Source organism: Sturnus vulgaris, chromosome Z, assembly GCF_052056855.1.
Source record: "Sturnus vulgaris isolate bStuVul1 chromosome Z, bStuVul1.hap1, whole genome shotgun sequence".
Taxonomy (NCBI): domain Eukaryota; kingdom Metazoa; phylum Chordata; class Aves; order Passeriformes; family Sturnidae; genus Sturnus; species Sturnus vulgaris.
The window spans coordinates 10,925,835-10,940,412 of NC_142283.1; the positions used below are offsets into that span (position 1 = coordinate 10,925,835).

At 45.5% G+C, this 14,578-nt stretch overlaps 1 protein-coding gene across 1 annotated transcript in view; it reads right to left on the reverse strand.

The window, feature by feature from the left end:
- The window catches only part of GRIN3A (glutamate ionotropic receptor NMDA type subunit 3A), a 69,594-nt gene extending 58,176 nt beyond the window's left edge, over positions 1-11,418 (reverse strand). The window contains exon 1 of the mRNA XM_014892616.2: positions 10,717-11,418. Within this exon, the coding sequence (XP_014748102.2) occupies positions 10,717-11,418 (702 nt within the window). The remainder of the gene's footprint in view (positions 1-10,716) is intronic.
- Between the last annotated feature and the right edge of the window lie 3,160 nt (positions 11,419-14,578).

The following is a 14,578-nucleotide window of genomic DNA, read 5'->3' on the forward strand; positions in this document are numbered from 1 at the left end:
ACTTAAATGAAGCTTGAATATATATATATTTTTTTAATGATGTCAACTGCATCAGAAACAGCATGCAGGCACTCATATAACTAAAAAGATTCGCTTCAGCTGTTCTTGTTCTCCTCGACACGAACATTCGTCCCTTTTCATGAACACTTCAGTAATCAAATTACACTCAGACAAATGGTCACAGAAAATGCAGAGCAAAACCGAACACTTGGAGTATTTACAAGTTCCAGATTCCACGTGTATCTCCAATTCCTGTGTTTATTGGATTGGGAAAAAAATAAATCATGGCCTTAGTTAAAACAATCAAAACTGTATCTCAAACTGGTCCTTACTCAAAGCCAGTGAAGTAAAATGATGTACTTTCACAGATGTTTTGGAAGGTTCTGGGATGCTGCCCTTCCTTTGTTCTGGCTTGTTCCAGAAATATCAGGTGGTTTTCAGGCAGAGAAAAAAAAAAAAAAAGTCTGTGATTATCAGATGTATTATTCACTGTGAATTCCCACTTCATTTTCCTCTTAAAGTACAGTTCTGGAGAGGAATACAAGGGCAGTATGAGCTGGTCAACAAGCTCCCATTCCCTGTTAAACAGAGCATCTTTCTTCTGCTAATCATGTGGCACTGCTGCATCCCACCACAGGTCTAAATTTGCCACTTATAAACCTGTAAGGGTTGTGAACACCCCAGGAGGACATCGTGGCACAGCTCACTTCCACAAAACTGCATGTTTCATATTTATATGCACTGTCAAAATGGTGGGAAGATATGAAACTGTGTTTCACTGGAATCCAGCAGGCTGAGCTATTTATAAATAAGTGCCTTATTTTTGGTGCTCTTCAGTGCAGATGAACAGTGAGTGATGAGCAATTTATGTTGCTGAGCATTTGTATCACAATAGAGCCTTGCAGTCTTTTTCTGCAATTTAGACTCTGTAAGTCCAGGATCTGTAGTATCCTACAGTGGAAGACAGGACCTCAGAACAATGACCAGTGGGCAAGACAGAGAAAGGGTGAAATGAGCAGGCCACACTGAAAATGGAAGAGTAGATAGATAACAGAGCATCTGAAAAAATATTTGAGCATTCCTGGCAATTCTGGACATCAATACCCAAAACAGACCCACTACCCATCTCTCTCTCCCAAAACAAACTCTCAGTATGAAGGTATCCTTTCCCAAGACTATTCCACATGAAGAGATTTTTAATTTAGACAAGAGAAGAAAACATTAAACAAAATATGGCTTAATGAACATGAAATAAAAGTCATTAGAAGGATGACATGCTCTGAAGAAATCTTAGGGGTATAACTGAAGTGAAAAAGGAGGTTTTAATTAACAAGCTTGTAAGCACCCTGTACTGTGTAAATAATTCATGTATATAAAAAGATGATCATAAGGATGAGTGAATAATCATCATTTTGGCTTCCCTGTGTTGACTGCTGATGTAAGGTTCCTAATCGGATGCCACAGGAGGATTGTTAACCATACCAGCCTACCCAGGATATTTCTATACTGATACACTGTGACAGGAACTTTTATAGAGGTGATTCATAGGTGCTTTTTCACTCCACATTATCTCTGAAGAAGAAACACTGATGCCATGCTTTACCATTTCTTTGGTCATGAGCTCTGCAGCAGACACTTTCAAAGACCACAGAATGATCTGGGTGGGGAGTGACCTTGAGGACCATTCCATTCCAGCCCTGTGCCATGGACAGGACACCTTTCACCACACCAGGTTGTCAGAGCTCCACCTGACCTGGCCTTCAACACTTCCAGGGACAGAAGATGGCACATCTGAAATTTTCATGCCTTGACACTTAAACAAAAAGTACCAATGCTTTTGGCAGTAACTATTTGCCTGTGTTTGCCTCAAGGCTGTCAGTGGGTATCTATTTGTTGCCTTGGAGCTCTGTAGTTTATCACCTATCACACACAAAATTTAAGCAGAGGAAACCCAGGCACATAAACCCTTCATCTTGTTGCCCTTCCAAGGTAGGGGTAAAATCAGCTCTATGGTATTAGCACACTAAAACAATATAAATCACAGCTACAACACTTTCAGTACATCCTCACAGGAGGACAGCTCCAAGTAGAGGTCAGATCTGTTTTTCCCACTTTTGATACTTACATTGAGTACAGAAAATTCTGAAAAACAACTGCTGTCTTACAGAAAGCAGATACATATGAGTGAGCCTTACACACTCAGAAAGTGATAAATAATTATGCTTTCACCGAAAATAGCACTGGAAAATAATCAAACGGTGAAGTCAATGATATTGACTTCTCATCTGATTTGCAAAATAAAAAGATCTTTTTAAGCCAGTTTGCGTGAGTATGCTATTAAAAGTAGTTTACTGCAACTGCCCTACCAGTAGCATCATTGAGAGAGGCTGGTGCATAATTCAGCTGCTCTTTCTAGTTATTATTTGCTATGTCTAATTGCTCTTTCTTTGCAACAAATGCAAAACTTCATTTTTAAAATCTCAGTTGATGCTTGAAGATCTGTCTCGTCTTTTAACTCTACCTCAAGTTAGAAAGTCTTGTAAAATGTCGTATGAACAGCATGGACAATCATTTTCTTCACAGTCTTAAAGAAGCTGGAAGTGGGATAGCATGCCTTCAGGGAAATACTAAGAGTTTAAAATATGCCTGTGCAGCACATTCAAAGATTTTTATAATCCACTTCAAATATTTTCCACATTGTAAAACAGGCTTTGGAAACTATCATCATGGATAAAAGCAGGTGAAGAAAGAGTAATAAAAATACCATAGAAAGAAGAGGAAAAATGGTGGCTGCTTCTGAGCTTCAGCATTTGATTTTTCCTGTATAATAAAAGGAATCAAATGATCACAGTAATTTCCCCATTTACTGTGGTTTCAGTGTCAGCTGAGGGTACACCTGTGCCCATCTCCACTCCTCCACCCCCCCATCTGCAGCCTGCAGCCACCCAGGCTGAAACATTTCAGATAAAATTTAATTATACAGCACTAACACTGCACACCAGACCTTTCCAAACCACTGCCACCTGGAAACCTTCCCATCAGCTTCTGAGGGCTCTCCCAGCTCACCATTCCTGCAGCAGGGAGCATCCAAGAGGTTCAGCATCCTCTCCCCACCCACTGACAGGGCACTCAGAGCTCACAGAGGCACAGGGGTGGCTGCCTGGCATGGGGATGGCACCTGCTCTCTGCTTGTACCAACAGGGTATTCCTGTGCTCCAGGGATGCAAGATGCTCATCAGTGGCTGCATGGACGTACACTGCAGGGAAATGACACACAGAGCTCAGGTCTGACAGGTGAACATTAAGCCTGAACAGACAGATGCTCTGGAACTCTGTCTGCAGCCACATCCAAGTCTCAAGGCCAATTGCACACAAACTTTTGGTTGCAATGCCCCACAAGGGCAGCATGTAATGTTAGAATGGCTGTGGAATGCCTGTCTCAGTTCTTCATGGAACTGCCCATAATTACCAAGAGAATTTTATCTTATAATTTATCTTATAATTTTATATTATTTTATTTTTGCTGTGACAGCTGCAAAGCACTTTGGGCCAGGCTGTGAACTTCTGAGTCACACTGATGAGGAGCCCCTTAAACAAGCAGCTTTGCTAGAGTATGACTCCCTTAATAAATGAATCATCTATCAGCGCTGCCTACTCAAGCTTAAATCGTTCTCCCAGTTCTCCTGCTACTTCCACCATCTGCACATCCTTTCTCTGTGGTGGTGAGAACTCATTTGGCTGACTGACAGGATTTTGGGGGAAATGTGGAGTCTTTCAGGGCCAGACCAGAAGTAAAGAACAGTCGCTAATGTCCAAAGCTCCAATCCTAAAGTCCCTGTGCCTGAACCTGCTCCCATTTATTATGAAATCTCTTCTGGGTACCTGCTGGTGGGATGCTGCATGCATCCCAGTGGCCTGGTGCTCTGAAATCCTAACCAGATGTCTCACCCTGGGCCCCAAAGCATCAGGAGGGACTCTGACCATAATTCTCAGCATGAATTTCAAAAAAAGGCTTCCATTAATCACACCCAGCCACACCAAGGCCTCACACCCTTTGCAAGACATCCCTCTTGCAACAGCAATAAACCATTATCTACCTTTGATATATTCCCCGTTCCCAGCACTGTTTCCTAGATGCTGGCTTAATCAGCTTCCCGAGAAGTCTGCAGGGAAGGCAATGCATTTTGGGGGGGTAAAATGCTTTTTTTGGGCAAGCGTTACTCACTGGAAGTAACTATTCTTAGCCAGGGATCACGACAGCCCTGTGAATTCAACCCTGATTTCGGCAAGCCATTCTTCTCTGTGCTTGGTGATCCCAGCTCCTTATCCAGTGCTTCTTCCTACAAAACTCAGTTCCCTTGTTTTACGCTGCTAGAACCACAAAAAGTAAAGACATAGGGAAGGGCACCTCTTCTTTCTCTTCTCAATTCAGCTTATTTTCTCCTTCTCTCCCCCTGCGTCACTGACATGTGATGTTTCCAGTTTTCTTGCTTCCTTTTCTTGTTTTCTTCCTCCTCTTTTCTCTGGATGCTTTCAGCTCTTCAGAACAAACTCTGCAATGCACAGCTGTTTGTATTGCAGTGAGATCTGATGCACTCTCTCATTCCATCAAATTGAGAAGACAACCCTTCCACTCTTTAAAAGCCCTTCAGTAAGACCTACAGAAACACGGGTTTATAGTCTTGAGACTTTGTTGGAAATTTAGGTTTTTAAAACAAACTGCTTTTTCCAGTTTTCTGCTGATTAAAATAAATACATAAATTCTAGCCATGTTATGCCTGGTTTTCTTTCACATTTAAAAATTAATTGGAAATCTAGAGAGGGAAATAATAGAATATGATACAAACATTTTATTTGAGAGCTTAAAACTGTAACTAGATCCAGCACAACCTGAAGTCCTAACACCATGTGTTTTCAATATTTCATGGGTTTAAATAGTAAACAATTTATTAAATATACCCTAAATGAGAACTTTTGTAAGTAGTATTTGAATTTCATCATAAGAAATAAATTGAATAATACATCAAAAGATCCTTTATTAACTTCTAGTTTCTATAACTCTACTTCCACTTGCTTTAATGGACAAATTCTTGGGGAAAATTATATTGAATACTCCAACTTACTTTTCTTTGTTAACAATCTGTTCAGTATGGTAACTTATGTACTCACATAGAATCTGACAACAGGTTGTCTTTAAAGTTGTCTATTCTAGGCAAAATTATAATTTTTACTTAGTGGATTAAGCCAAGTATTCTCTGGTGTTTCTTCTGATCATGCCTGTCCTTCGGCAAAGTAATAATCAATGATATAATGCTGTCATATTTTAATCACTCATCACTGACAGGAGCTTGTGCACTGTGCTATGAAAGATCTAGCAGCGAGGAAGATATTATTTTGTGAACACCCAGAATAGAAATAAAGAGCCAAACCCAAGATAAACATCAGTATAGCACTGAATTTGATGTTAACTCAGCTTTTCTGCGTTGAAGAATCAGTATGGGAGGAGGAATGAGAAAATCTTGTCACTGGCCAGCTCTGAATGAGTGCTAACCCAGCAGACTTCTGGCTCTTTCTGTCTCCAAGGGACTTTAAAAAATTAAAGAAGCAGAGGAGAGAACTAAAGTAAAAACATTCTCACCACTTTCTTGCATTCTGAGAACAGATTGTGAGTAACTGGATCTTCCTAAAACTCTTTAACTCCAGTAAAGAGATTAGTTTGGGGATTTTTTCCCCCTTTCTTTGTTCCATGCAAAGATTTTTGACAGAGGAAATACCACCAAGGTCTCTGGCTGAAAGAGAAGCAACTGGGCATTTGTTTGCACATCCTCTCAATTTCTGTCCTTGATTACTCTCGAGGCCCCTCTCATAAACCCTCCTGAAGTACAGACAGGCAAGTGCCACCACACTATTTACTCAGTGTGAGGTGAGGAGGGTTGCTGGCCACAGGGAAAGACTGAACACGTATTCCTCATCTACACAGAAACTAGCACAAACTTCCAATATCTGGACTGTACCAGATTAGCAGTGACAGTTTGAATGACCAGAGCCTGCAGCCAAATGTGAGTGTGGCATTCTCTCTTTGGAAAATCGAATTATTGAAAAACTGAATTAATAAATTGATAATAATTGAATTATTAAAACTTTCCCCCCGCCAATCCCCAACCACTTTTCTGCACAAATGAAATTCTGGCTCCAAAAAGTATCTCTGGGCATTTAGTAGGGCAGAAGCTTTCCCACATCTCCATCCCTTTGCTGTAACTTTCTTCCTGCCCTCACTGGTCTTGCAGGTCAGTTTAACTTCTGAGGACACTGTATTCACATTAGTATTCCTATCTATTTCCAAAAAGACCTAAAATTCCTCACTCAGGGTCATCTGATATTTAGATCTATAAATTGGGAAACTGTTAAAAAAAGAAGCTTAATTCCTTTAAAAACAAATGAAAAAATTAAATGTTTATAGGCAGTTTCTTTTTACAGCATCTGTTCTGAGGCTGAGCTTGCTTTTCACTGGAAAATTCAGTTTAACCTGGAACTCTGATTTGGTTAATTTATTCTTTTGACCCCTTCTGAAGTCATAGCAGTGATCAGTAGCACTGCAGTTTCAGTTCAAGAAACCGGGTGAAGCACAGACTGCCAGGGACTGATGATTTGCAATTACTTTATTCTGTTTAGTTGCTCTGAGAAGATTCCTTTTCATGTTAACAGACATTATAGGTCCTGATTTATCTGAAACCCACTAAAAATACTTCTTTAAATTCAGAGAACACTATGGCAAACATGACCTCCTCCGTGTTTCTGATATTATCACCAACAAAATGTATATTACAGGCTATTCTTCCCAGACTCTCAGCTCTAAGCTCTACTGCTGGAAGCAATATCACTGTATTTATGTATGGTTCATGTTCCCTGGATCTTCTCCCTGTTCCATCCATGGAAAAATTATTAATGATGTTGGCAATCTTGGAAGCAAAAAATTAAGTGCTTCTCTTGATAAAAACATACATAAGGTGACAAGGCTTGCCTCAGTGGCATCAGTGCTTGAGAGCTGCTGTCTCCAAAATAATGAGCTGTCAAAGCCTCATAGCAATTCGCATTTGTGTTAGTAGTGAAGAAATCCAGTGGGTTTTTTTCCTTGCTGAATGACAGTGTTAAATTGCTACTTTCGCTTACTGAGTGTGAAAATTTGGTGAAACAACAGTAAAATGGGAAAAATAAACAGCTGTTTTTCAGGTCACAATAGCACTTGGACTTACTGTTAGCATACACTAACAATTAGATCACAGATACAAAATGAAAAAAGGATGTCACATTTTACTCTGCATAGCCTCTCCTGAAACCAATTCACTCCTGAACCTCCATAATAAGCTGCTGCTTGTGGGAGAACAAGTGTAGTACCACACATTGTGATGGCTGTTGTCTTGTGATTGTTCATGTCTTGGGGAAAGACTTTGCTCTTTTTTTTTTTTTTTTAATTAGCCTCAGGGTAGTAGAAGTTAATGAGAAATGGATTTTTAAGTATCCTTTAAAAAACACAAAACTTTTGAAAACACAGTCTAGGTATCTTATGACTGTAGCTGCCCATCTGTGATACTGTGGATTTCCTCTAATGTTACACATCTGAAGTACTACTATCATCAAATACCACAGAGACAACAGGTAGTATTATAGAAATGTATTTCGGTTCTGGATCTTTACCTTCCCTTTCATTCTAAGCATTGCCTTTTGCTATATTAGAGAAGATTTGCTCCAAGATCAATGTTTTTCAATTACAGTGAATATTTGCCTGTTACAAATTTCTGCATGGAGCAATGACATTAACACTCAGCAGCAGCACAAGACATTGGATGTGTATGCTCCTGTCCTGGTGTACTGTGGAAAATGAGACTTTACTAGACATTACTACCGTAAAACTACTCTAATAAAAGATTTGAAAGCTGAGGAGAAGCAATATGAGACAACATCTAATGAATACTAGGTTTGGTATGTTTGCCATGGTCTTCATATGCACACAGTGCAAAATGCTCTCCAAGGGCAAACAAGTTTTGGTCTGCTTCTGTCCCTGTGTGGAAGAAAGATACCTGCAGGAACTCCCGAGGGCATTCTGCAGAGGTTTTGTGGGAGGGAAGATGCTTTATCCAAGCATCAGTAGGAGGGGTGAACCCAGGGGTGCCAATTCAAATCAGTCTTTTCTTCTCTGGAAACCTGCATGCTGGGTCTATCAGCAAAATCTGCCTCGTCTACAATGATGCCATTTACAACTGCCTCCTCTAAGATGGCCAGTCAGTAGAAGAGGCCAGTCTGCAGCTTCAGGTCTATGGAAACAGGAAAGTGACAGGTCTGTAGTGTGCTCATTTCCTGTCAGTGCTGGTGTGAGCAACACAAAATCCCTGCCTGCAACAGAGACTGCTGAGGCTAACAATTCCAGGGATTCCTGAGTCCAGAGTGCTCTTGGAACTCCTGTAACTCTAGGAGGTATGCAAGGCAAGGCTGCTGTAGCACTGCCTCCAGCGTTAGCCTTAAAATGGTATGTAGTAAGTGCAATTATGAAAAAAACCCAGTGTTCAGAAAGATGTCAGCCCCTCCAAGACAACCTTGAGAGACTAAGACACTTGTATTACCTGCTGGCCTTTGAGTAAGACTTTGAGTTGTTTTTTTCAATCCACAGATCCTTGAAAAGAAATTTTTTTTTTTAGCTCATGCCCAGGGAAAAACGGAGTCTGTTCAGAACAGGTGCAGTGCCAGGCATTGGTTTCACTGCCACTGAAGACAATGCCAGTTAAAGTGTGCTCAAGAACAAAGTCCTAATTTGGACAGACTGATCCATTAGGCTCCCTACTTGAGAAAAATTTGAAAGTTAAGCAGGAGCTTTGAAGTCTATGGAAGCAGCAATGAAATCTAACCCTGTGCTGCATGTGTTGAACACATCTTGTGAACCCAGGCAGCTTTGGGTGAACTTAGACCCTTCTCTGAGATGGAAGATAAAATAATGCTAACAGCCAGAGTAAATCCTGGGTGCAGGATCTGGCCCTCGGGGAGCTTTGGCTATTGACTCCAACACCATTGTGACTGCAGCTGCAAGGCTGGTAGATGTAACAGCAAACTTGGATGTTACTGGCACCATCAATAACAGAATTCAGCAGCCCAAATTACCCCTGAGTTTCTGCTTAAATCTAGGGAGACCTGAGTTACATGGGTTTTGCTGTGCCAGAGAAGCCTGGCTGAATTAAAGGGGCTACAAAAGAGCTGGAGAGGAGATTTTGACAAAGATATCCTCCTGTCACTAGGAGGAGGGGCAGCAGCTTCAAAATATCAAAGGGCACGGTTGGACTGGACATTGGGAAGAAATTCTTGACTTTGAGGGTGATGAAGCCCTGGTACAGGTTCCTTATGGCTGACCTATCCCTGAAGATGCTCAAGGCCATATTGGATGAGGCTTGGAGCAAACTGGTCTGGTGGAAGGTGTCCCTGCCCATGGCAGGGGGTGGAATAAAATCATCTTTTAGGTCCCTTCTGTCCCAAACCATTCTGTGATTCAGACCAGCATACAGCAGTCCCACCTTCAATTACAGACCAGAAGCTACCTAACATAGGCTTTTTCTATTTTTTTCTTTCACAATTCAAACACAGAAAAACTGGGAAAAAACCCAAAGCCACAGAAATGTGATCCAGGCTCTGGTTTATATTTGCTTTTCCAAAGCAAATTCACTTGGCAATCTTTTTTTCTCATTACATTTTGAGACGAAAGTTGAGCTATCTCTTTTTATACAAAACAGCTATTTATCCTGTACTTAAAAGGTAGCTTGTACAATTTTACTTATCACTTCCCTTGCCCAGGCTTTACAGAATAGAGCATTTTCTTCCAACTCTTTTACCTGAAGATGACTCCTAGCATCAAACATACAGCTGCAAAATACTGTACCTATCACCTTTCTCCAGAGTGTGTAACACTACATTGACATTTTTGTATGATAGAAAGTTTAGCTCCTGATGCTACTTATACTTGTGCCAAAGACTTTTATCAAACACAAAAGAATTCAATTTCTGCTATTTTAGCTACACAATCAAACAAATAAGATGGGCTGCAGTTTCCATTACTTTATTTAGGCAACTCGAATTAGGAAAAATCTGATCTAGTACCAATGTATGAACTACAAGTGAAACTTGAGCTACAGAAACTGAGCTACCGGGTGCTTTAGCTCAGCTCGATGCAAAGTCAAGTTACACTGAACAACTTTCCTGAGAAGTGTCACCTGGTGAAGAAACTGCAGCCCATACATACAAGACCGCAGAATTAAGAACAATAACAAACACTCTGAAAGCTGTTTGGGTTTTTTCCGGTTTGCCTTTTTTTTCCTGCCCTCTTAACAACCTTCTCTTTATACGGAAAGCGGGTCCTGGACCCCGCTTCTGCTCTCGGCTCTACAGCTTATCGCAGTGCATGAGTTCGGGCTAACAACTTCTCTTGTGCCACCGCGCTCTTGCCTGCCTTTCCACAGAGAGGATGCTTGTCCGCGGCCACCCCGGGGCTAAAGCGGAACGGGGTGCCCAAGAGGGGAGGGACCGAAGAGCGATGCCGGCGGCCCCGGCGTCCGAGCGCTTCTCCCTCGGCCGGAGTCCTCCTGCCGCGACCCCTGCCCAGCTCCGACGCCCGTCCCCCGACCCTTCCCCGGGGCTTTGTCCCCGGGGGGCTTTGTACCCGTGTCCCCAGCGCCTCACCAGGCTCCGCCGAGGGAACTCGCCCAGCACGATGCTGACCACCGGGATGCGCAGCGCCGCCGAGATGAAGTCCAGCTCCAGCATCTCCCCACGGCTCTGCGGGAAGGCGAGGATGGCGGAGACCCCCTGCACCACCACGGTGTGGCAGAGACTCTGCAGGAAGGAGACGGGGTCGTTGCTCCAGGAGGCGCTGGCTGAAGAGAAGGGGAAGAGGGGCAGGTCGCCCAGCCCCGCCTCGATCGCCATCACCACCTCCAGGGACAGGTTGTAGGGCAGCAGCCCGGGCACGCCGTTCAGGTTGGCCACGGCCAGCAGCAGCGCGTCCCGCGGCGAGGGGGGCGGCCGCGCCTGTCCCCCCCCGCCGCCCCCCGCCCGCCGGCCCCGCGGCCCCTCGGGGCGCCCGCCCGACGCCTCCCCGGGCCAGGCAGCGGCGGCGGGGGCGGCCCGGGGCTGCAGGTGGGTGGCCCCCACTCGCACCGTGTGCCCGATGCGCCGCAGGATCTGGCAGGGTTGCGGGTGGGACGCGGAGCCGGGCACCGCCGCCAGCACCAGGGCGCAGGGCGGCAGCAGCAGCAGGCACGCCCGGCTCAGGACCCCGCGCACCCCCGGCCGATACATGGCCGGGAGCCCCCCGCCCCCGCCGCCGCCTCCCCCGGCCCTGCCACCCGCATCAAGCGCCCCGCGGGCGGGCGACAGCGGCATCAGCCGCGGCGGGCGAGCCCCGCGCAGAGCCGCCCCCGCCGCCGCCCATGGGGCCGCCGCCGACTCGCCCCCGCCCCGGGGCTGCGGGGAGGCTCAGCCCCTGGACCGCCCCCCTCGGTTCCGCGGGGCCGGGGCGGCACCCGCCCCTGCGATCCCCGCCGCTTGCTCCGCCCGGCTACCCCGCCGAGGGCGGGATGCCGCCGGGCCCAGCTCCCCCTGCCCGGCCGGTCCTCCGCAGCCCGTGCTCCGGCGGGGCTCTACACGGCTCCGCTCCCCGCTCCGAGCCCGCCGGGCGCGCCCCTGCCCGGCTCCCCGCCGCCGCTCCGCGCTCCCGGCTCCTCTCCCCGCCTCGCAGCGTCTCCGCCCTGTAATCCCGGCTCGGCCCCCTGCCCTTGTGCCCCCGCAGCCCTCCGAGCGCTCCCCGCCGGCTCCGGAGCCGGGCAAAGTTGCCGGCGCGCCTCCGGGCGGTCGCTGGGCTGCGCTGCGCTCCCGCCGGGAGGGACGGCGAGCGCCGGCCCCGCTCGGCTCCTCCCCGGGCTCGGGGACTCGCCCCCGCGGGCCGTCCAGGGTAGGAGGGGGCTGGGGGGAGCCCGCCCCTTTGCACCCTGCGGGGAGCGTCCCGGGACAGCCCCGACGGAGCCCTCTGTCCGGGCACCGCGCTCACCGCGCCCGAGTCGCGGAACAGTTTCCCGTGTCCCGAGGACTGCGAACCGAAGGTGGGGCTTCGGCTCCCCCTCGGATGGCGAGGGAGCCGTGTCTGCCGGTGCCGCTTGTTGAGGAAGGCAACGCTGACAGTGCCCGATGCTTTCCCGTGCGCTGCTGTTTTAAACTGACTCATTTTCCGACATGTGGGACCCGAGACCCTGATTCCGCAAACCTGGGGCACTGCTTGACATGGCTTTTAGGGCAGGACACCCTTGTCCTAAGGGAAAACAGGGCAGAGCTGAGATGGGAGGTTGTGTGCGCGTCTGAAAGGATCAGGGGAAATGTCCGTCCTTGTCTCAGTTCTGGTAGCTGGGTTTAATCCTGGGCTGTCGGAGCCGTGCTCACTCCAGGTCTGACACTCTAATGCTGTCATTGGGGCACTGACATTCTCCACGGCCTGTCGTGGATCGCCGGGATCTCAGAGGAATCCCTCTCTGCATGCAGCCACGCTGCCCATCGGAGGGGGGGGAATTATCTCACGGGTCTCCCCGTCAGCGAGGTGCAGGCTGCCTGCCTGAGTACACCTTGAATGTTATTTTCTGCCCGTGGGACTCCTGTCATCTTTCCCCGTTTGACTGAGCCTTGAGTGCAGCGCAGCGTCCTGCTGTCCTGCATGGAAGGATGGTTTGAGACATTCACTCCTGTAGTGTTTAGAAGTCTTTTGGCAACTCCTCCAGCAGTTTACCCCGACGTAGTGCTTTAACTTAAGCTCTTCTCTGAGTGTTAATCTTCTTTCCCCTTTCTTTGAGGTTTATCTTCAAAGAAGTTTATGAAGAAATAGAAAATCATAGAATCACAGAATGGTTGAGGTTGTAAAGAACCTTTAAAGGCCATCTACTCCAGCCCACCTGGCATAAATTGAACATCTCCAAGTCAATCAGGTTGCTCAAAGCCCCATTCAGCCTAACCTTGACTGTTCCCAGGGATGGGGCAGTCACCACATCTCTGGGTGACCTCTGACAATGTTTTACCACCCTTGCTGAAAAAATACAGTTTTCCTCCCTTGGTTTTTCTCCGTTGGTATGCACAAAATATGCATAGAAATAAACACTTCCCATCAGGCTGTATGAAAGAGGAGGTCACTGCCTCCCAATAGGTCTGAACTGTGTGCTTTCTGATTTAAATTCATCTCTCTTGAGTGGAGTTCACCAGAGGTGCACAAAGTCTTCACCCAGGTCCTGGGCAGTGGTGCTGCTGTTTCTCTGTGTCAAATGTCCTTTTCCCCATCATGTCCTTATCCGCAGCATGCTGTCATCACACCTGCCTGCTGTTACCTTCCCGGCGTCCTGCAAAGCTCTTACACTGCTCTCTCTAAATTGGTACAAGGTTGCAAAATTGGTTCCCACATGGAAAACTACAGATGGCAGAGTGGTGGCCTGTAGGCCAAGACTGCACCATGTTCTGCATGTAGAGGTGAGCTGATACTATGTCTAAGAGTTAGCAACAATTTCCTATTTCCCCTTTTCTTCTTCCTTTTCTTTTCTAGTCTTGTAATCACATTTTTATTTCTTTCAGCCCGGCTTCTTTCTGTCACTTTTCCTCATTTTCTTTGAAGGAATGGATTGTGCTAACACAGGTGTTCCAAGTCTCCTATGATAGCAATAAGGAATTATTGGCTGGGAGAATTGGCTTTGGATATAGTAAATCCCACACAGTGCAGAGAAAACTTTTCTTTTTCTCTGAATCACGGGTGTTACCTTTCAGGTAGTGAGAAAGAGGTCGCTTGAGATTTGTACAGCTCCAGAGGGGTTGTCTTTGTTTGCATCCTGTTTGTCAGGTTTGTAAAAAACAAAAAACAACTTGTATGCACATAAATTTTCTTCTCTGTAGTTAGATATTTACTAGTGTTCATATGGAAATTATTTTTGTAAGAAATAGTGACTCTTGTGTGTGTCTTAATAGACAGCCCTAAATTGTCTCTCATTTAAAGCTTCATTACAGGAACAAATCTTTCTCTGTCTTTTGGGTACAGGTGACACTAATTTAAAAAAGCAAGTGCTTCAGAAAAGGTAATCAACCTTATTATTGAAAGAGCTCTGAAAATTACACTAGAAATCAATTAAGTGAAATCACTCAATATCTACTTTTTTCTGGATTGCTTGTGATTTTTCTGGTGAATTTTTAGTTTGTTAAGGTTTGGTTTTGTTTTATTGGGGTTTTTCTTTGCTTGTTTGTTTTTCATTTGTGGATCATTTATGATCAGATTGCCGTATGATTTTTTTTTTTTTTTTTTTTTTTTTGTTTTGGTCATCAGTGCTACTCTGGATATTATGGCTGTAAAGAATTCCTGCTCTATACTCAGTTTTGAGCAAGTCATAGTAAGTGGTCACTGTTAGAAACCTAAACTGTACAGAGTGGTCAAACTCTTGTTTGTAATACTTTTGACTCAAATGGCTCTACATCTTGAAAGTATCTTTTCAGCTTGATTATTAATAGCAATATAAAAAAATATGAA